This window comes from Salvia miltiorrhiza, chromosome 3, assembly GCF_028751815.1.
Source record: "Salvia miltiorrhiza cultivar Shanhuang (shh) chromosome 3, IMPLAD_Smil_shh, whole genome shotgun sequence".
Taxonomy (NCBI): domain Eukaryota; kingdom Viridiplantae; phylum Streptophyta; class Magnoliopsida; order Lamiales; family Lamiaceae; genus Salvia; species Salvia miltiorrhiza.
In genome coordinates this window covers 50541478-50563854 of record NC_080389.1, presented here as the reverse complement: position 1 = coordinate 50563854, position 22377 = coordinate 50541478, and the positions used below count along the sequence as shown (strand labels likewise).

Here is a 22377-nt window from a genome sequence, read left to right as displayed (position 1 = left end):
CGCCAAGTATTAGTATGGACAAATTAAGCTTGCAATTCTTTATAAAAAAATTGTGAATTATTGTACGTACACCACCTCTTTAATTCATGTGGTATTTATAGGCTCCAAATTAAAATGAAGCCTTTAATCTAATCTAGCTCAATTAAAGAAATACCACACTATCACCTTTGTTATGTCTCTAGTCTCTACAGACAAAGACTCAACTAACACATGAATTTGTAGTGAATAAAATTCGACTACCTACAACAAGACAGCTAGCCCAAGCTCAATAAAGCTTGGATATATATAAGTTCAATGTGGGTCACTATAACTCTAACACATAACTTTTGATGAATACATTTATCTAAAATAATATTAGCTCTAGGCCTAGGATTGATATTTGTATTTTTAATTAATTAGTTTGGTAAGAGGAAAGGGAAGAGATAGAGGAATAGGATGCTGTTTTGGAGATAGAGTGAGAATAGAGTAGTACAAATTGAGTGAATGAGAAAGGACAAGGATAGAATGAGTAAATAAATGTATGAAATTAAATGTGAATGTTGATGAGATGAGTGATGGTGGTGACGTCTACCCACTGCTCAATACTGAACTAACTACCCCTTCTTTATCCCATACCTCTCTCTCTCTCTCGTGAGCTTGTCTTATTTCCTTTCACTAAAAACAGACCCCCCTCTCCACTGTCACCCTTTTTCATCTTCCCCTCAAGTACTACTTCTTTTGTCTATCATTTTTCACCTGTGGTGGAACACACCTCCCTAGCTCTCTCTCGAACTAGCCTATTTTTACATATACAATACTTTGTATTTATCTTTGGAAGAATGCATTTCCTATATTATAATCATGTATTTATCTTTTAACAATACTCTTTAGGTCTAGGAAAAATAGTCCTAGTAGAAAGTGATAGAAATTTTAATAAAATTGATTGAGTATATGTAAGTGGAGAAAAGACTATTTATGGACGTCCCAAAAGAAAATTAGAACTATTTTCTAGGATAAAGAAGGTAATTAATAGTAGATCTTATAGTAATAATTAAGGATTCAGATGAAGTTTTATATACTACCAAAGGGACATTAATTAAGTTTTATATATATACTACCAAAGGAAGATTTGCCATGATGGTGTATTCTCTCTCTATATATTACTCACTTCATTCACTAAATATTTTCTTCAATTTTTCAGTATAGGATTTAAAAAGATTTAGTTGTGTATTTGGCCTGAATGCACAATTTTAAAAAAATGGTGATAGTTAGCTAGTGAGTTTATGTGGATCTGTTAGTAATAATATGTGTATATTGAAATTTTAAGAATGATAGTCAAACTATATTTCAAATAAGGATAGGAAGATGCGTCGTGCACGGAGTAATAATATTCATGTATTTATTATTCTTGTATGTATTATTAATAAAAGAACAAAGTAATAATAATTCAAATTCAGAGATATAGGGCGGTGGGTCAAAACATGTAGATTTAAATTTTCGTATATAGTGCTATCTGTTTTAGGGTTTTGAATTTTTGTTTGTGAAAACATGTAGTAGTAGAATTAATTAGAGAATGATGAATAAGGTAGGAAATGTGAGGTTGAAGGCATGATAGAATTGGTGTTAATTTGGTTAGAAGGGGAGAAAATTGTGTGTTTCTAAAAAGAGAAAGGTGATGATGCTGCTGCTGACACGCAGGCATTTGTTGGGAACATGCAAAAGACCAGATGTTGGAAAATGCAATATCCCTTCCCTTCCATTCATTCATGGTACAAACTACAGTGCCATTAGCATCACTCTTTAATTTACAGATCACATGAAATCATCACCACATGCTTCCCTTCATTAATTTTATCTTCTTTGTCCTTTCCAATCTCTCATGCAATATATTTCTTTCTTTTTTGCTGAAACGAATTTAATGAAACTCTGCGATCCAGTGCTGTGTTTTTCTTCTGTTTTTTGTTTTAATAAAAAAAATACAAAATTTGGTTTGGATCAATCATGAGTTTGGACAAGGCCAGCTACTGTAATTAATGCATTGTTTTTAATTTTTTTCACGGATTGAGTATTTTGAGTTATGATCAAGAATTTGGAGGGGTTAGGCCCATACATCACATTTTGGACAAAACTGGTATACATATTTCTTTCATATATATGTGATACAAAATGATGGGATTATTTTATTTCTAATAATGGGGATATGCACGGCTAAATAAAATACAAATAAAAAAGGGGCAATGCGGGTAACTGGAAATAGAAGTTAATTAAATTATACCAAGCACTAGCTGAGTTATTATCAGATAATTCTCTCCCAAATATGATCCATCATCATCACACATTAATTGGCAAAAGGGAAAACTCCTTCAGTAAACCAAGAACATGGATTAAAAAAGAAAATTAATTAGTGGAAGAGGTAGACAGAAATGAAAGAAATATATATGTGTCATTACATTTAAATAAAATTAACACATGAAATGAAATATATATATATATATATATATACCAATGGAATTATGGCGCGCGTCACACAATCTAGCTCTAAGGGAAGAAGAAAATTAAGAAAGGTGATGCAATTCGATTTTTTTTGCTTTTATTTGTCTCCTTCTTCCTCTACTTAAACACTGGAAATTACTTCCTAATTATATATATAGCTTCCATTTTGGCGGAAACAATCGGAAGAGGAAGGAAAAAAGAGGTAATTAACAAATTAAAGGTTCAAATGAAAATCATATTTGGACATACCACATTACAGTTTTGATGATGATGATGATCAATTCTTCCATCTCTAGGAATAACCAAGTCGAAGCTCCAAATCCAAATCCAAATCCAAATCCTTGTTAGCATCTTGGATCAAACCCAAGCTCAAATCCAATCTAATAACATCATTCCTTGTTGCAAAACCATGATTCTTGTATTTTCCAAGATCCTCTCTAGCTAGGCAAGGCGAGGAACGGCGAATGGCTGCGAAGTCGTCTTCTTGCAGAGGAGGAGGAGAGGGTGAGTTGATGAGAGAAAGACATGCCACATTACAAGGCAACAACTTAGGGGTGGAGGTAGACAAGGACAAACTAGGGTTAGGGTTAGGGTTAGGGTTAGGGTTAGGGTTTGGAGAGGGAGAAAGCCTCATTCTTGCCCTATCTCTCCTATGCACATTCATGTGGCCTCCAAGAGCTTGTGCAGACTTGAATTCCTTGTTGCAGAAGCTGCACCTATAGTTCCTCTGAGGCCACGAGAATCCATAAGCTCGATCTCTCTCGAAGCTCAGATTCGTTCCATCTCTCAACCTTTGATCACAAGCCCACTTGGAATATTTCTCCATGGCTGAAGAAGAGATGGAGATGATAAAGGAGCTGGAGGGGTTGTTTTCTTGAACTGGAACAGTGTAGGACTCTAATGGGAGGAAGAAAAAACAAAAACAAAAAAAGATTTGGGGTTTGTAACTGAGGGTTGTGTCATTGAGTTTTGTAGTTCATCTGCAAATTGTCTGTTGCCAAAAATGGGGATTGCTTAAAAAATAAGTGCAATGAGCTTTAGGGTTGTAGTGGGGTTATTTTTTTGCTAAATGGAGGTGAAATCTAGTGGGTGTTTACCACTCTTCACAATATTGATTATATGTGATTGTTAGCAGATTTTGACAACCTCAACGAATAATCATATTTAGTCCTGGCAGATCACTGCACAAACACTCACAATGAAACTGATCAAGATTTAATTTCAATGGAATTGACCCACTATATATATATATATGAGAGAGAGAGAGAGGTGGACTTGACACATGCATTCAAAAGAATAATATTGTTATTGAGAATAACTTTGTCAATCAGTTCTTTTTTGTCTTACTGACATTTTGAAAGTGGTGACAGGGATGAAATCAAACTACGTAATATATTGTTCTATAAAAGATTTTGGTATAAATTTACCTAATTATTAAATCTACATATAGTCCTCTTTTGCATGACATCATACTAAATTTGCAGTTCAACTTTAATTGAATTTGCTCATCGTGTGTAGCTAATATGCAAAACCGTGTGTGTTATATGGACACTTATAATTTCATGTAATTGAAACATAATAAAAAGAGGACAACCATGCGCTAGTCGAGTAGTGTAATTTTAACATCTCATAAATGCCAACATTAAAATGGTCCCAAAAAATATTGTTGTATGGTTGCTCTTTTCTAGTATTCCATACATACTAATTCAAAAAGATTATAAGAATATATCAAGCTTAATTAAAACATGTATATACAAAGACATAAATATTTTGTTATATATCTTATGTGAGCATCAATCGCGTTTAACTCATGTTAATTAATTAACATTATCTTTTTATTTTATACATTTATTTTAATTCTATAATACCTTATAAATTGTTATTAAGATAATTAGTTTTAGAGAGCTAATTGTTAAAACATGACCGTAACTTTTAGTGTTTTTCAAAAAGATGACTATATGTTACGGAATTTGAAATCGAGGACTGTATGTTACGAAATTTGAAAATGAGGACTATAGCTTCTATTTTTACATTTACACTCCTATTTAACACATCAAAATGAGGACTATAGCTTCCATCACGACCGGAAATAGGAGTGTAAATGTGAAAAATGAAAGCTATATATAATCCTCATTTTCAAATTTCATAATATGTAGTTCTCATTTTCAAATTCTGTAACATATAGTCATCCTTTTTAAAACACTGAAAGTTACGGTCCTATTTTAACAAAGTTCAATTTATTCATTTTTGTTAATTATTTGAAGTTAAAGGGAAAGTAAACGAATTGAGTTTGATTTTTATGTAAATTATAAAATTAATCATATAAAATAAAAAAGATATCCCTAACAAACAATGCTCACATAAAATATATAGCATCCAATTTAAAAAGATAGATCTCGTACAATATAAGGCAGTAATTGTGATAATATTACTAAAAGTGGACAACAGTGACAAAATACTTTACTATTTGTAGAACATTTATAACTTGACATAATTAATTATAACTGATGAGTATCTTACATATATATTGTACAATGGGGTGATTCAATAAATTAAATACTGCAGTATAACTTAAATAAATTCAAGGACTATTCACACGATCCCATCATTATATATTTTGAGACAAAGAAGCAATCATTATATATGTCTTTAAACAATGCAAACCCCTCGTTAACATACATAGTAAAAAAAACAAAAATGTCAGCAAAAAGATAAATTTCAGTAAAGAGAATGAGTTTCTTCTATTTAAACTTAATGCTTTCCCGCCAAATATCAGCAATATTGGATGTGCTTCAAACTAAAAGATACTACAAAAACAACACCTGGGATTATTACATCAATATAAATTCCCAAGTTTCGTCAATATATAATATCATGGAATGTCTTAGGGAAAAAGTGACATATAGCCAATAATTTCAAGATTGAGCTCACTATCTGCTTAAGTTCTTGACACTTGTGCTGATCGAGCAGCAACGGATTAAGTTGGCAAACATTAGGGTTTCAGTCAAGCACAATCGAGCTTCTCCTTCGAAATCAGACATGTTCAATGTATATTTAGGACATTCCAGCTTGCAGCAAGCACAGGGCTGATTGAAATTCATTTATATTCCTGTAACCATATGTAAATCCAAAGTTTCAGACTAGGAAATGAGCATGCATGTTTCACTAACATATGTTAACTTGGAAAGAGCTCGTATAAAAACGAAACATTTCTCAGGTCCTGCAGCTAAATTGGCTGTTTTACTTCACTCTTTCTCTTTCTTGTATTAATGTGCTATTGTGTACAAGGAATATGTCTCCTATATGCAATGAAAGATACATAATAAATCTATGTAGTAATCACAAAAAGGAATTCACATAACAGGGAGAAAACCGTATATATCAAGGGATATTTATTTGTTCCTTTATCTGATTTCAAAAGAATAAAATCCCTCCAATTCTATGTGATTAGCAGCCTAAGGGAAAGCCCTAATTTGTAAGGTTTCATTGTGACAAGACTTTCTAATGACAAATGTAGTGCTTGAGAATTACGGTTCACTTACTGTTTGCCATCCGGAGATGTCACCAAATGAGGATGTTTCAGCATGGCTTTAGATGAAGACACAATCAACTATGATCAGTTAGTTTGAGGCAGTAAAAAGCTGAAGCCAGAGTTTTCACGAATCAGTGGTGGTGGTTCAATGTCTGAAATATCAAATGTGTCCATTGATTTCGACATGTCATCCACAGAGAACGGAATGCTGCAATACAAGCAATTCAAATTAAAATATAACCCAAGGGAAAGATTGAAAAAAGTAACAGTGAAGAAGCCTAAATTTGGACAATTTTCGTATCCAACCTTGAATCATCATCCAGCAGGAAAGAACTACTAACAGCATTGTTTGAATCCTCAGTCATCAGTACCCTCATGCTCGATATTACCTTTGAAGAAAAAGCCAGTAAAGGCAGGAATAAACTCAGTCGACCAATTCGTTTCTCTACATAATAACAGTTGCAGCACGGGTAAGACGAGAACAATCACTTACATCTGGTGATAAGCTATGCGTGCCGTATTTGTCATCCCAGTACATAGTGCTGATCCTGTACAGCTGTTGTATACTGAGGACCTGTTGAAGATGCAGAAACTCATCAAGATGAAATGCAGACTTCAGAATAGAAGTTATGTAAGAGGAATGCAATTAGACAACATACAGGACAAAGATCATGACTTATTTCATCGAGAGTCTTCTTCGGCTTCTGGTGTATGACCTGAACAATAACAGAACATTTGGACACATGTTAGGGAATAAATTTGGTCCTTAAACTGTCTACATGCATAAAGGCATACAGCGAGAGATTAGGGAATAAATTTGGTCCTTAAACTGTCTACATGCCTAAAAGCATACAGCGAGAGATATAAACCTTGCTAGATAATTATTATCTGCGGAATTCAGGCAAAGGTTGGGAACCACATATGCAGAGAGAGAGAGAGAGAGAGAGAGCAACTACCAGGAATCCTATAGCTTGTCGTATATGCTTTAGCTCATCCCAGGCCGTCCCGGCATACTGGAATACACAGTGAATTTAGCAGGAATAAAAGAATGACATATATTTTCATTTGATAAAATTGAATACCTCATCAGTTGCCTTGTAACACCAGTGCTCCAATTCAGCCAATCCAGCCTTGACATATTCGCCATTACTAAACGAACAGCATTCTCGTCTCAGCAAAAGGCTGCAAGAAACAACATTAGTTCAAGGGTCTGATAATGAACGGTACATACATCCAAGTACACAAAGGCAATGTGGTGCACCTGTTGAATAACTGCACATTGATGAAAGAGAATATTTGGGTGAACACTTTCCGAACCAAAAATGGAGGCACCTGAAGATGTTTTCACAATATTTTTTTGTCAAATGCACAATAATTGAAATGTATGAACATCTGCTTAAAACTTGCATCAGAAACATCTATCGCGTGTAGGAATTAGCCAAATAATCATGACCACATAAAAATCACACATTTTAACAGGAAGAACAGATTCAAAATTTGTATGGGGCAACACTACAGAACAAGTATGCTTCAGTTATTCATATACAAACATCTAAGGATAGAAAATATGCTAATTTTGTTCTACTACTACCCACTATACACAGTTCGAAACTTCCAATGAGTTAAGCTCTGTTCAAGTTGCAATGGACCTCTCATGCATGATCAAGATTCTGACATTTACTAACAGAGCTATTATTTAAGACTGGTTGACTTTTGTATCAGTAGTAGTGGTGATTGTGGAATATTGATCTCTAGTTGGAGTTGCAGCCCTTGTTAAATTCCTAGTAATGCTCAAGGAAATTGATGTTCCCCGAAGTAGGAAACATCACTGTGTTCACCAAAACCCAGTTATCGTAGAATGATAACCATTATGGTAAAAGGCACGAGTAAAAATGGATACCACTATATGCATCATATGAAGACACAGAGGTATCATGAACTTCACTTCAAGATACCTGAATTCCTAATGAAAAGGAATATGCTGAACCAATAATCAAAAGTATATAATCATAAAATAATGAGCTACAAGGTAAGAAAATTAAAATAGAATTTCCACTGATCAATGGAAAGAAAAAAGAGTGCAACAAGTCATCCTTACATGATTTGTTTTCAGTATATTGAGGAAATTCCCAAGGCTGTTCACAATTCCTTGCCAATGGGCAATTAAGATTTCCTGAGCGGCAGCATTTGCCAGATTACGTGCTCCTCCTTTAATTAAGTTTGCTCTAGATATTCTTGGAGCCTGTACGAATCATGATACAAACATGAATGATGAATGATTTGCCACCTGATGTTGTTCTGCAAAAGGTAAACTGAATTCTTTTGATAATATTTATTAGTTACATGGAAAATACCTGAATGCAAAGTCCAAGTTGTGGAGAAATCTCTTTCTTAAGATTGTCGCGAATCATTCCGTAAATCTTCTCCACATAAGCAGTCAACTGCTGTTTAAACAATAATGCAGGGTATTTGGCATCCACTTGGCGTACGGAACCCGTTGCATCATCACCCAGTAATGAAAGATTAACGCCTGGAGGGGTACTGCGGAAACTCTGAGGGAAAGAAATTCAATAGTTAGGAGAAGTTTATAGACTTAACCTGAACATCAGAATGGCATTAAGTTGAACCTGTGTCATTCTCCCAAACAGAGTGGCCGAAGGAGATCGCCTATGTTGTGGAGCTGCTCCAGCCGCTCCTCCAGCTTTCAGCGTGCGTTGCAGCAGTAACAATAAGGTCGATGCATTGGACAGCCAATATGCCAAGATATCATTGTTGTCCTGGGTCTGCAGTACAAAGGCACTTTAAAGTCATGAAGGGCTAAGACAACTAGTATTACACAACTTGCGGATTGGATCCGATGATCATTACCTCAATAGCATTGCCAATGGTTTGTATTATCCTGTCGAAAATGCTTGTCCTCTCGACCTCAAATGAATGCCACTGCCTCAGACATTTGTAGATGATGCAGGCAGCAATAGGTCTGCCTCTGGAGAAGCCCAAATGCTGAGCGATACAACGGATGAGCAGATCTTGATATTCTTGTTGCTTCTCATTTAGTGACTTTTGAGGCCTGTCGTCCTCTTGTTGTTCCCTTAAGATCATTGAAGGGCTATGGAAATCCTTTTACAGTATTAAATTATAATAACATTAGAAACTGCTCTGCTTAACCGACAAAGTATAACTTAAAAATAGATGACTTACTACTGCTGTTTTTGTGCTTTCAGCCCTCTGAAAATTTTCATAGAATCAAAATAACAAGATATATTAGCGAAAATAGTTCACTTGATGGAATTGTTTTGAAAAAAACAGTTTAATTTAAATTTACCTGCATAATTGACCTTGAACTTCTTGAAAGCATTTTATTGTTCTGTGCCATAGTCAGGGCTTGCTGGCGAAGAACCTTATTTTCTGACTCTACATTACTCAACTTCTCTTCAAGCCTAAAGCAATGGAAAAATTAAGATAAACTATACTAACTCAAATGCTGAACAGTGTAAGACAAAGACAAATCAGATAGAGATTGCAATTAGAACAAACATCAGAGAAAATTCCATTTGGGTTGTGAGAAGTGAATAGCACAAAGAAATCGTAAACATATTTAGGAATAAATTTAGAAATATCGAGGATATGAATGGAAGTAGTCAAAAGTAGAATTTAGAGATTTTGGTCTTATGTTATTCATGGTGTTAGTAATGCAACTGGTTAATCAAAAGAATGGTTGGCCAATGCATTGTGCATCATTTTTTGAAGTAAAATAAAAACACACAATTCCAGAATTGGATTTAAAAAATGAAGTTGGATAACAATTCCAGAATAAGATTTAGCTAATAAAGTTGGAAATATGGCCAAAAGAGAAAATCTGGAGAAGTGAAACAATGGCACCATACTTCAGCAATATAACTTTAATATAATATACTTCTTCAAGTATATGAAAAACCACGCTTCACCTGCCAAATGTAACACAGTTATGTTATATGGACTTCAACAATCCTCAAGTTATTCCAGCAAGAAGAGTATCGACGTTGCTTGTTGGGTGATAACTGAGTACTACTCTTCGAAACATTCAAGGAGAACAACTAGAAATACTCTACCTGCTCATAGACTCCTGAAGCTGTGATACTCGTTTCTCAGTTTCATCTAGCTTCTGACTCTTTCCCTCAACTGAAGTCTGGGTTTCAGTAGATTTCTTTTCAGCTGCATCAGCTCGTTGTTTTTCAGCTTGCAACTCCTCCTGCAAACCATAATGTTATATTGAGAACCAAATCCAACATGACTAGGTTTGAAAGAGAGTTAAATCACAACTGGAGCATTACCTTCAATTTTTCCATTTCTGCAGTAAGAGCCTCGATCTTTGCTGTATCCTCAACAGGAACTTGAGTTTCTTGGACAACAGTGGTGGCTTCTACAATTGCTTTCTGGGCTGCGTCACGTTCTTGGAGAAGATGTGCATTTGCTTCGTCCAATTTGCTTTGCAAGGCTTCCATGGCCTGCTGCATCTTCGCCACTTCTTGGACTTTTGCCTCTTCTACGTCAGTCTGGAATAAATATATGCCAAGAGCAAGAACATCTCATCTTTAATCAAGTTGATTATTTTTTACAATGAACTTAACCAGATACCCAGATACACAATTCTATATTCACCCATAAGAAATTAGTAAGCAAGGAGTACACTTACTCTCCGACGTTTTTCCAGCTGAAGACGCAGTGTGAGGTCTTCCACCTGCTTTTCAAGCTTATCCTTCGCTTCTTTAAGAGCACCGGTTTCTTTAGCAGCCTGCAAATGTGAAGTGTCTATCAGTAGTGTATAGGTAAAATGAAGGATGAAAGAACACTTTGTTAATTTTCCGTAAGGAATGAGGATTACTCCGTCCTTGAAGAAAAGGTAGTAAACTATATAACATAATCCCATTCCATTGAAGTAATCACATGCAATCAATGAAATACATAATATAGGCTATAATGTAATTTTTTACCCTTAGAGTTTACCTATTCACCAGAATAAAAACAAAAAAACAAAAAACGCAATCAATTTTTGATATACAAATTTCTTTTTAATAGAATTGCAATATTGAGAGCCGAGTTTGTAAAACAAATACAAACTTCGAGGGATATTTGTACTTCAAGGGGATTTTTGGTTAATGTGTCAAATCTCAGGAGTAGATTCTATAATTATCTCGTATAATATGATACTGATGATGGCATATCATATTAAGATTTACCATTTTCAGTTTTCGAAGCTCTCTCCTAGAACACCTTCCCCTCCATCTGCACTGGGCCACAATCGACGACCTTATGAGTTTCTTATAGTATGAATGATCTCTATGACAACGCCAGCGGGCCTGAGAACGTTATTTTGAGTTATGATATGACATCAATGAGCCTTAAAACTTTTGTTAGTGAATCGCTCAATCACCTGTATAATAATTGCTGCTTTAGTCTGGTTCCTATATCTAAACTGACGGTGGGCAGCCATTGCTCGCACTCCGGCTTGCACTATTACAACCGACTCCTTGAGTCTTGAGTAATTCTTTCTGGTCAAGTGTCCTCTCAAGTTTGTCTGGATTTTAATAGTAGCCGCCTCCTTTTTCAAGTTGTCAAATCGTTTGCAAGCAAGCCTTCCTGAGAGGGATGGATCAATAAAAATCGTTACAGTTAATAAACATGGCGATATCTAAGCATCAGGAAGCTAAACCGTTTCAACTGAGAGACGAAGACAATATAAAAACTGGGATAGAGATATTAGGCGAACCTCTACAAATAGATTGCAAAGTAGCTACCGCACTAAGCAAAGCAATGAAGTACTTCCGGGAGATATACGTTCGAATTCTTCTTTGTATTGTCCTCGCTGCATTACCAAGTATTAGTGCTCTCCGAGCATCTAAATCAGCCATCTGACCTGCTCTGAGGAAGACCTTCGTCTTTCCAGTCTGCAATCACAAGACATATAATAGTACTTACCTTATCTATATGCAAACCAAAGTAAACTATAAACATCTGAGAGAGAGAGAGGACAATTTACAGAAGGGGTCTCAAACATAAAATTAATAAAAAAGAAAATACAAGACTAGAACATTCAGCCTTCTTCCATTTAAAGATTCCTCTTTATTTTTCACAATAAAATGGAGTAAGAGAACTGAATATCAAGAAGCTTCCTTAATCTTGTATCTAATGTATTTGTCATATGCAAGAAGATTGAACACTTCATAGTAAAGAATGAAAAATATTTTTTTATGAGACAAACTATTAAATTACCTGAGCTCCAGTCATGCCCATCTTCTCCAAAATCTTTTTGCACGCTGTTTTTTCATCAGTACTGCTCAATATTACAAGGGATGTTTACTTCAGGATATTAATAGCATTTATCATATACTAAGCTCAAAGGGAAATTTAACTTACTTTCCTTCCAAGGCCTCTGGTGCAAGAATACCAAAACGATGAAGAAATTCATAAAATGTCTTACGAGTAGGGTAGCCCGCACAACTAATTCTAATTGCCTCTAAAACACCCTGTAAAGGAAAATGGGCAGGAAACAACTTGGTTTTCGATTTAATATAGTATTAACTAACAAATATTAATAATCTCAAGTGACTCTGCTAAAAAAACAGAATCTAAAGTGACAAGCTGTCTGCACTCACACCACAACGCAGTTGCTGCATGATATTGACATTCTCAAAAATAGCAGGCTTGAGTTGATTATTAGGCTTCACGCATCTAATGTAGTGAGGTTCTGTAGAATTCAGTGTATCCATCAATGATTGGAGTTGCAGCTGTACCAATTAAGAAAAACATCAGCTTTTGACTTACTTAGTGAAGGACCTCACGAGCTCGGTATCGTAAAGTAAAGATGTGCCAGAAATGCCGAGCAAGAAAAACCAGATGTACCTTAAAACGAGACCCTATAGATGAAAACTTAGAGGAATTTTTTGAAGATTTGTTTGTTTCTTCAGGAACAGGAGGAAATAGTCCTGCTACAAACGAGCATTTGGAAGCACTCAGCAACTCTTGATGTTCAGTAACGACATAATCTTTGTTTTTATCCAAGAACAGTTCAGATTGGTACAGAACCTGGAAGCACAAAATAGGATGACATGTTCATTAGAGTTGAAAACCAGAAGGTTACAGAAATATCGTCACCACAAGAATCACATCCAAGGTACCTCTCCAGCATAATGAGAAATTGTAAAATCTGTACGGGACAGCTTCGGTTTGATGAAACGTTTGTGGGATTTAAATGTCTGGTAAAGCTTTTGTGAGAAAGTTTCATATGTCGACTTCGGAAACATACTGACAAGGTAGAAGGAGAAAAAGAACAAGATGATATAACAACAGAATTATAAATATAATTCTTTCGAGGATATGTAAAAAGAGAAACGTGAAACCTTACCAGGCCTCATCAAGAAGAGCAATGATCCCTCCAGGTTTCTGCAAGAGCAGTAAAAGCCGTTTTTATGAAACTATTACTTCAAAAGAATACAAAGATATAAATGGTAATGCTCGTATTAGAAGCCAAATTAGAGTATATATCTAAATTTGGATTAGCTTCTCAGGATGGTAAAGAATTTCAATAAAAATTGTGCAAGCCAAGTAACATGAACTACAGTTAAATCTAGCACAAAGCATAGCTGCTTTGTATTTATTAAGTAACCTTTTCGATAAGATCGAGGACGTCTTGGTTATCAACAAATTCTATATAGCTCCAGTTGATCGCTTCTTTGGTGTATTCTTCCTGCTCCATCTTGAAAACGTGCTGAAAAAAGGAATTTGTAGAAATTCAGTGACGGCTATTATTTATGACATCATCAAGTCATAATAGCTGAAAATGCATTAGTGGAGTACCTGATTAAAATGCTGCTGTAGCTTTTCATTGGTAAAATTAATGCAGAACTGTTCAAAACTGATGGTACAAGGTTACGAGTTAGCTCAGACAATCCCGACATAACATCATATTGGCATTGTTCAATCAATGCTTACCTGTTAGTTTTGAAACTTTCAAAACCGTAGATATCAAGAACACCAATAAGGACATCGGAATTTGGATCTTGCCCGATTGAGTTATTAATTTTGTCGACCAACCTATATATTTTCAGAACTGGCATGTTACTAAACCATGAAAGAAAAAAAGTCGTGCAGAAAATTTGAAGGAAGCACCATACCAGTCAAACAAGCGGGAATACATCGTCTTCGAAAACCCATCCCTACTCATTTTTGCACCTTCAGGATCCAGACTTCTCTTAATAACTTCTTCTGGAGTTACCATCACACGCTTCAATAATGCATCTTGCAGTGCAGCAAGATCACACCTAATGAGGGTAGAAATTCATAACTTAGAAGCTGATAACTGCTAATATATACTACTAATTTAAAATAGAACTTCAATGGTACATGAGAAGCTCTGCCACAGTCTGAAGATGGAATTTTGATTTCTCATCCTTCAACACCGATGAATCAGCTTCCTTCCCCTTAGCGAATTCAACATTACCAAGATGAAGAATAGATGCCACCACCCTAAAAATCGCATCCTGAAAAATGCCGGAACAATATTAAGCACCTTCAAAAAGAAAAGATGTCTTGAAAGACGAAAATCTGAGTGATAAAATTGCACCTGCTCTGTTTTACTTATTCCAACAATGTCCATGGCCCTCCTTGTAGCCAAAAAATCATGAGCATCACTTACACCAACGAGTTCAAAACAGTTAGACTGATTAAGATAGTGAAATGTTTTTGGATGTCCCAGCTTATATTTCTCAACATCCTGATAAAATGTAGAACTACTCAGATAAATAAAATTAATATAATTTTGTATGGATATTGATCTGATCTGAAAAATAAGCTTGAATGATAGTACAAGATTAGCTTACCTCCTGTGGCGCTGCACAAAGAAGATAGAAACAATGATAATTGCGTTCAGGATCTGAAATTTGGCAGACCCGCGATCTCTCCAGAAGATATGTTCTAATGGCTGCCCCTGATATTCTTCCATGCTTATCAAACTGAATCTCAACAAATTTACCGAAACGACTGCACCATCAAAACTTAATTAGCATTCAGGGTGGCAGAGGCAACTTAATTTTCACACGAACAACTTCTTACACAACTTTGTCAAATGTCTCACCTTGAATTGTTGTTTCTGACAGTTTTTGCATTTCCAAATGCTTCAAGCACCGGATTTGACTGCATCAAACCACTCAGAGAACTTCAAATTTGTTCAACACAGGGGTAATTACTCATTGAAAAAGTATCAGTTCAAAAAACCTGATTTTTAAATGGAAAACTTAAATAATTGGGATATCAGAGGCTGGAGCATCAATCTTAAATTTTCTCGATGATTCATAAGATTACAGATATACTAGAACCACATGACATGTTTTACCTCAAGAACTTGTTGTTCAACTGTGCGCCCTTCAGTTCCTTTACGGCCTCCCAAATAGGCGAGGTATCGCATAAGCATCTTAGTTGTTTCCGTCTTACCAGCACCACTTTCACCACTAACCAAAATCGAGTTGCTTTTTTTCTCGTTTATCATTGCCCTAACTCAAAATAGATGACTCAGAATTTATTTGAATTATATCTTATATAAAAGCCGAACCGCAAGAAAGAATGAACGATTGAAGGGGCGGGAAGAACGAAAGAAAGAAGGAAGAAAGCGGCATTGTCTATCACCTGTAAGACATATCAGCAATAGCAAATACATGAGGACTCAGTTCCCCAAATGGTGCTCCCTTGTATTGCTCCATCATGTGGCCATCGTAAATGTGAGGAAGCCTTTGAAATGGATTGATGGCAATAAGAATACTTCCAGTGTAAGTCTGTCGTAATCCAAGAGTGGGGTATAATATTAAAATGGAGCCACGAACAGACGAGGACATTGATAATCATCTTTTCAGGAAGAATATAGAACAAGCAAGATTTTGAACTTGATATTACAATTATCTTACATATATTTCATTGAGCTGGTATCTTGCTGCTAAGTTCTGCAACACTCCGGGCTCGTGCAAATATGATAGTTTGGTCATGTCATCAACCCCACCAGGAGGTGCATCCTCATCTTTAGGGTATATGTTTGCTAATTTTGAAACAATCTGATAATTTAAAATAAAAAATATACCTTTATCAAATAAGCACTGCCAAAATCTACTCAAACAAGAACACTTAGCATTGACAGATACATGAAAAGAAGAGCATCTACGCCCCTCAACTGTGAGAATTCATCATATAATTATTTATTATCTTTTCTATTTTCTCAAGTGCAGACAAAGATAATTATGGAGTCCAACAGAAATGCCGGAAAATGATAAGAGATGCTCATGTTTCCTGCAAGCTATGATCTATCCCATCCAAGAATTCTGTTCAGTAGATATATTTAGCTTTTCAAATTTCAAATATCTTTTCTTCAAAGGCCCTTACAATAATGAAAGTGCAGAACTTTCATATACAGGAACAAGAGGTGACTTCATATTTAGTAAGCTGTTGAATGCTTAATAAGCGACAAGTTACCTTCTTCCCGTTAGATGCATCCACTTCAACTTCGGCTCCATTTATCTTTGACACCACCCCATCAATCCAAGCAACTTCCGGTTCTTCAGCCCAGACATGAGAACCTACAGTGATATTAACCGGGGTACCCTGCATATGAATTTAACAAAGATCTTTAGCAAATCAAGATTGCAATTCCAGCTCTTGCTTTTCATGTTTTGCCAGTAGCAAACTAAATCCTACTACGAGTTCTTGATCATAAACTTCAGTTTCAGAACCAAACTAGGTGGCAATACATTATGAGATTGATCAATCGCTTCATGTTCTCAATACACTAAACTCGCCTACATAAACACCCAATCAATGATAATGGGGCATAATTTCCTATTTAGAATGGTGATTGCCTAGAGATGATAGCATTAATTCCTTAACAAACAAGAAAAAACAAAAGACGCAATGAAATCAAAGATGTAAAATGCGACATACCATCTTATTAGCTCAAGAGACGCAGAAACTCCGACTACATCGAGTTCCGTGTCATTGGCGTTCAAGAAGAAGCGAAATCCTGATCCCAATTCATGAAAGCGGGAATGTTGAAAGTGTGGGAGGAAAAAAGTGAATATGAGAAAAATGGCTGTGTTGATTAATCGTGGAAATGGTTTTGTTGGAATTGTGAGTAGAGGGAGTGAGACCTTAGGATCAAGGAGGGAGAATGGATTTGTGGAGGGGAGAGACATCTCTGGGAGAATCCTACGTTGTCGGAGAGGGGTTGAATGCTTCATCCGACATCTGTGAACTGTGTGTGCGTTTTTGGCGGGTAGACTCAGTGTGTTTCGCTTCCTATTTTTCTTTTTAGACATATCTCTCTTTCTCTCTCTTGTTTTTAGACTTTAATTAATATAAGTTGTTAGGATTTAACATTGTCCCACCAATTAATCGTTTTCTAAACAAGCAATTGCAATGCATTGTGAATTAAATTGTTTTTGTAACTATATCATCTTTTTCAACAAGCAAATATTTTATTTTAGCACAAAATGATTTGTGTCGGATATGAAAATTAAGGTTCTAGTATAGTGTGTTCATTTAATATTATTACTATTACCAACCCAACCAAGTTCTTCAAGTGAAATATATGAATAAATATGAGTTCGTCTGTTTATATGTGTTATATGAAATAAATGATAATTTTTCCAATATATGGAGATCATATATATAAGAACATCCTTTTTTTATATATAAATATAAGAACATCCTATTAAATGAGAAATAAAAACTAATCTTGAGTATTTATTTTTAAAGATTTGCGGCCTAGTTGACATTTCATTTTGTATTTTATAAATGTTATTCCGAAAATTGTAATCTATTTATCCCTTATTTCATGGGATTTTATAGGAAGATAATTATGTAAGATTTTTTTCTAATTGATGGAGTATATGATGCCGCAAAAGTGAAAAAAAATAATCAAATCTTTATTCGTCTTCTATCTCAGGTGATGGTTGGTGACTTGGTGTGGAGGAACATTTTAAATTCGTCTTTGAATATCCTGCAGATCAGCATTCAAGATTTTTGTAACAATTAATTGAATTTGCTAAAATTTTATTGACATCAAATTTGATTTCATCATTTGTAGAAGTGTATACAAAAATTGTTGATAAACAAGATGAGAGCTTTCAGTAAAGCAACTCGTGCTGTAGAAAAGAAGGAAACACAAGAGATGACAGTTGCTGCACAAATGAGTACAACAAAGTTTATAGCCAGCAATCTTAAAAATATCAACAACAACAACAAACTAAAATCTACTTCACTTATAATTCTTTCATCCATATAATGCTCTAATGTTGACAGAATATAGTATTAGAACAAACGGATAATATTAAAGCTACTGTCAAAGAATCAAGAAAGGAGACATGTGCAGTTTGACATTAATCAATGAAAACATGGAAAAAACGAGATTGTCATTAAAAAGGCCTATCACTCATGCAAGAACAGTGTTTTGCTTCTCACAGATCCTGTAAAGCAGCAGTCCTTACAGTTCAAACTTAAAACATCCTGTTCATTCTATGTCATTCATGAAAAATTCAAGCATAATGCCCCACTATACAGATCCCTGATATCACCAAATCAAACTGCACCAGTCCATTATAAGAATACAGTCAGAAACAAAATTTCTTCAGTTAACTGAAGCAGATCCCATTAATCGTTATTACCTGGTATTCGGAAACAATCCCATTACTGAAGGAACACCGAAATCTGAGAGTTCAGCCCAAATAAAAGATAGTAATTCAGATTTCACAAGCCAGAGAGCAGGAAACACTGCAGATGCAACTAGAGAATATGTATTACTATATATTAAGAGATTGAGACAGTGATGGTGTTTGTCGGTAGATGATGACAGGTATCTAGATCAATTCATTGGGTGCACAAACCTCCATCATTTCCCATCATTCTAAGCCTTCCAACGGCCAAACATTGTGAAGACCCATCCAATGGGGAGGAGATAGAATAAAAATCATCAAACAAACAAGCTAATAAAAAGAAGCAATTCTGGTCGCAAGAGTATATATAACAGCACTAAGCCAAATAGTAAGAGTATACAACATAGCTGGATAACAATTAACAACTAACTATAATTTCCCCATAAAGGCTTATCAATAGTGAGGGAAATTGCAGTCAAATTCAATAAACTCTATATTAGATTTTATCTATCTAAGAGTCAATATTTGTGAGGAGCCTTACAGCTGGATCATTTTGCTAGAGCAGCAGTCAGATCATTACAAGAGAGCAGCAGTTAACTTATCTTTCAATTGTTCTGCGTCACCGCTCCCTGTTTGAATGGAGAATGTATGAACAACTTCACCACTGTCATCTATAGAGATAGAAGATTCTTGTGCCATCACTTGCTGCTCTCTCAACGCCTTTACAACTTTGGATACAGGGTGAGTCTCCAGAGTGTAACTTACACGTAGAACAGCATCTTCAAGCCTTTCATGAAACTCAAAATCTGGAATAGGATTCAGTTGTTGATTAGTATTCCCTATCCCTTTCTCTGCTTCCAAAACCCTGATCTTTGCCTGAAGATCTGTGATATAAGCAATTGAATCACCAAGAAGAGATGCTTTGTCCATCTTTGAGATATTAGGAACTACAGCTCTTAACGCATAAAAACGCTGGTTAAGTTTTTCTCGCCTCTGTCTCTCTGCCTCCACATGATTCAACGGCTCTTCCCTCCCATTTGCAGGCTTCCGCCCCCTTTTTCTAGGCCTTTGATCGTCTGAAAGAAAAAAGCAGTCCTCTTTACCTAGCTCCATCCCAGAAATAATTGATTGTGAGTCCAGTCCTGCAGCTACTACATGGTGTGAAAATACTTTAGTATCACCATCATCACCACAATGCCCATTTGATGAATTTGCATAACCATGGTTACTACTTATTGCTTGTAAATCATAAGACTCTGCAGAAAACCCAGAATCATCTTCCACTTTTGGCGAAAAGCTAATATTTATAGTACCTGATCGTGAACCCCCCATACTAAGATCTTGCCCAAAAATTTTTGGGACAGCTTTTACCTGTGTTGAGTTGAAGGCCACCACTATAGACTTGGCTGCCTTAATGATGCTCTTGTTTTCAGGTATAGACTTTCTCGACCCAATTTCAACTACCCCTGATTTTGTTGGAACAAATGCCACTGTCTCAAACTGTGCTAACTTGGCTAAATATGCTCTAGAGTGATACCGCTCAAGACAACTGTCCAAATTCGATACCCAGATACATCTATCAGAATTGAATGACTGGGAAGGAATAGAAGGCTTGTCGAAAGGGAACACAAAAAACATCGATGTGAGATATAACATCTCCACATTTGAAACTTGATCCAACTTTGCAGCAACATTATCATCTTCTAATCCCCCAAAACAAGCGTGAAGCTTTTGAAGCACCCATTTTCTTCTATCTCCTTCCACCCGCTTCTGATCATTGTAACTGCCACAACTATCATGCACACTTTCTTTAGATTCTTGATAATGCCCATCACCCCATATCAATGCTGATCTACCAGATTTTGATTTCGAAACATGCCAATATATGGCATATGTCAAATCAGATCCTTCAACAATCTTGCACAGTGCCTCCTGTACTCCAAGATCCCCACTAGAAGCAGAGAACTCAGACAACACATTATTTGAAGCGGCCCAGTCAAAATATTCAGTTGCTTCACTGCCCAACACACTTTCCACAACAACCTTCTCTTCTTCATTCCACCATACTTTCTTTCCCATTACTAAATGGCAGAAAACTCAAATGTTACAAAGATGGAGCTCCCGCCAAATTCTAATTAACCAATTACCCTCAAAACAGAGGAAAGAAAAAAAGATCTTCCGAAACAAAAATCAGAGAAAACAAATTAAAACGAAACCCCTGAAAGAAATAAAAAGAAAAAAGGAAAATAAATAATGTTCTCTTCTCGCTCGTCCGTGAGCTTATCCTTCGAATGCACAGTCAGCACTGAAATCTCACTTGGTCCAAGTTCCCTTCACTGAAAACAGAAGTGAATTCAACAGTTATGAATGCACATTTCATGATGCAGAGGTATAAAAACAGAAGTATTATCACAAGTGTAGAGTGAAAGATATACCACCTCTTAAGCTGACCGTGCATCACTGGACTTCAAATTATCCAGAAACTATAGATCTTGATTTGTGATACCAAGATCTACATCCATAGTCGTAGATCTAACATTTAATTGGTAAAGACTTATTCTGCTACCACGACCCCCTGTGAGGAAGAACATAACTTTACAATGTTTTCAAGAAAATCGAAAACTTGGGTGCTCATACTATTCCCCAGACATAAAATTAAGTCTACACAGCTAAATTTATATTTCAAAATGTAAAAGGCATTACAGCAGCGCACAATAGGCAACACATTTCGAAAGATTCAAGTTCACCTGTCAAACGTGAACAGCTGCTTCATCTATCCATTCACCCAAAAAATAATAAAACTAACGATTTATATCAAAGTCTAAAGTGGCCACAGAATCTAAATACAAATGTCAAAAAATGATAAGACACCCCCCCACCTTCCAAGTCTATGATCATGTGGAATGTTGATGAATGATTATCATGTTTAATTTATAAGATGGTATAACTAAAAAACAGATAATAACAGATGAAGGAGACCATTTTCACGAGAGTAGGCAAAACCTGGGAATACGCGAATCATTTGTCATCCTTCAATTCTATGTTAGGTACCTAGTATTCTCAAGGGCTTTCGCAATTAGCTCCGCCAGCCAAAGTCAAAGAATGCATCAACTTTTCCAATAATACAAAAATTGGATCTTTGAAAATGATGTAAGGTTTCGAAAAGGGAATCGAAAGATAAAACTGGAAAAGATTGGGAAACAAATACTAACGGTGAAAGGGTTGAACGATTGTAGGCGAGATTTTCTCGCAGAAACGCTGGCGCTGGGAATTTTGCGAGACAAATGTGATTGACTCGGGGGGGGTGTGAGTTTCTGGAAACCCTAACTGGGCAGATTCAGTCTGAAGAGAAGGAATGCATTCTAGCTCTAGGTAAAAAGTGGGGTTCGAATCAAAACAAAGGTTTTGACTATTGAACAATATTATGATTAATTACATTAAAATTTATAAACTTTGCACTGATTTTTAATTTTTTTCATTAATTTTACATTTTATCTGAAAATTTATGAATTTAATAGATGATTCAATTTTACCATAATTTTTATATCTGACCAATGTTGAGCTGAGATGACGCCTACATAACATTAAATTAAGCGACATCGTTTTATTTATTTAGTTGAAACTACATAGTTTTATTCCCAAATAACAAGAATGACGTCGTTTCATTCTATTAGAATTAAAATCAATTACTCTAACCATAATTGT

At 35.5% G+C, this 22377-nt stretch overlaps 3 protein-coding genes across 7 annotated transcripts; all 3 read right to left on the bottom strand.

The window, feature by feature from the left end:
• Window positions 1-2583: 2583 nt before the first annotated feature.
• LOC131014168 (transcriptional regulator SUPERMAN-like) lies at window positions 2584-3306 on the bottom strand. The gene has a single exon (XM_057942055.1). The coding sequence runs from the start codon at window positions 3296-3298 to the stop codon at window positions 2765-2767; it is 534 nt and encodes a 177-aa protein (XP_057798038.1). The 5' UTR covers window positions 3299-3306; the 3' UTR covers window positions 2584-2764.
• Window positions 3307-5170: 1864 nt separating this feature from the next.
• On the bottom strand, window positions 5171-17314 carry LOC131014165 (myosin-9-like). 2 transcript variants are annotated; one of them, XM_057942050.1, is made up of 39 exons: window positions 16964-17314; window positions 16499-16627; window positions 15940-16083; window positions 15665-15810; window positions 15375-15531; window positions 15117-15175; window positions 14863-15022; window positions 14607-14756; window positions 14387-14523; window positions 14158-14304; window positions 13976-14077; window positions 13841-13898; window positions 13650-13751; window positions 13389-13426; window positions 13162-13288; window positions 12887-13069; window positions 12640-12771; window positions 12401-12510; window positions 12257-12317; window positions 11754-11931; window positions 11418-11623; window positions 11224-11343; window positions 10680-10778; window positions 10318-10539; window positions 10096-10235; window positions 9330-9444; window positions 9206-9232; window positions 8873-9124; window positions 8632-8787; window positions 8359-8556; window positions 8103-8246; window positions 7266-7336; window positions 7087-7186; window positions 6961-7017; window positions 6664-6720; window positions 6498-6578; window positions 6311-6393; window positions 6015-6212; window positions 5171-5581 (listed from the first exon to the last, which is right to left on the bottom strand). In XM_057942050.1, the coding sequence occupies exons 1-38, from the start codon at window positions 16964-16966 to the stop codon at window positions 6089-6091; spliced, it is 4575 nt and encodes a 1524-aa protein (XP_057798033.1). In that variant the 5' UTR covers window positions 16967-17314; the 3' UTR covers window positions 5171-5581; window positions 6015-6088. The 2 variants fall into 2 exon arrangements, with proteins under 2 accessions (XP_057798033.1, XP_057798032.1); XM_057942049.1 differs by lacking the exon at window positions 16964-17314 and having other exon boundaries at window positions 16499-16633.
• Window positions 17315-19019: 1705 nt separating this feature from the next.
• Window positions 19020-22105, bottom strand: LOC131014166 (transcription factor MTB3-like). Of its 4 annotated transcripts, none has more exons than XM_057942052.1 (3): window positions 21676-22105; window positions 21111-21247; window positions 19020-21008 (listed from the first exon to the last, which is right to left on the bottom strand). In XM_057942052.1, the coding sequence occupies exon 3, from the start codon at window positions 20749-20751 to the stop codon at window positions 19249-19251; it is 1503 nt and encodes a 500-aa protein (XP_057798035.1). In that variant the 5' UTR covers window positions 20752-21008; window positions 21111-21247; window positions 21676-22105; the 3' UTR covers window positions 19020-19248. The 4 variants fall into 4 exon arrangements, with proteins under 4 accessions (XP_057798035.1, XP_057798034.1, XP_057798036.1 ...); XM_057942051.1 differs by having other exon boundaries at window positions 21108-21247; window positions 21676-22097; XM_057942053.1 differs by having other exon boundaries at window positions 21724-22079.
• Between the last annotated feature and the right edge of the window lie 272 nt (window positions 22106-22377).

Bases quoted from the DNA above. Each gene is read 5' to 3' on its own strand.
- LOC131014168 (XM_057942055.1), bottom strand. From the start codon at position 3,298: ATGGAGAAATATTCCAAGTGGGCTTGTGATCAAAGGTTGAGAGATGGA.
- LOC131014165 (XM_057942049.1), bottom strand. From the start codon at position 16,633: ATGCAGGGTACCCCGGTTAATATCACTGTAGGTTCTCATGTCTGGGCT. The intron at 12,318-12,400 runs GTAAGTTAAATT...AATATTGAGCAG, and splicing joins CCAGAGGCCTTGGAAGGAAA to TACTGATGAAAAAACAGCGT. The intron at 7,018-7,086 runs GTATTCAATTTT...TGTGTATTCCAG, and splicing joins GTTACAAGGCAACTGATGAG to TATGCCGGGACGGCCTGGGA.
- LOC131014166 (XM_057942052.1), bottom strand. From the start codon at position 20,751: ATGGGAAAGAAAGTATGGTGGAATGAAGAAGAGAAGGTTGTTGTGGAA.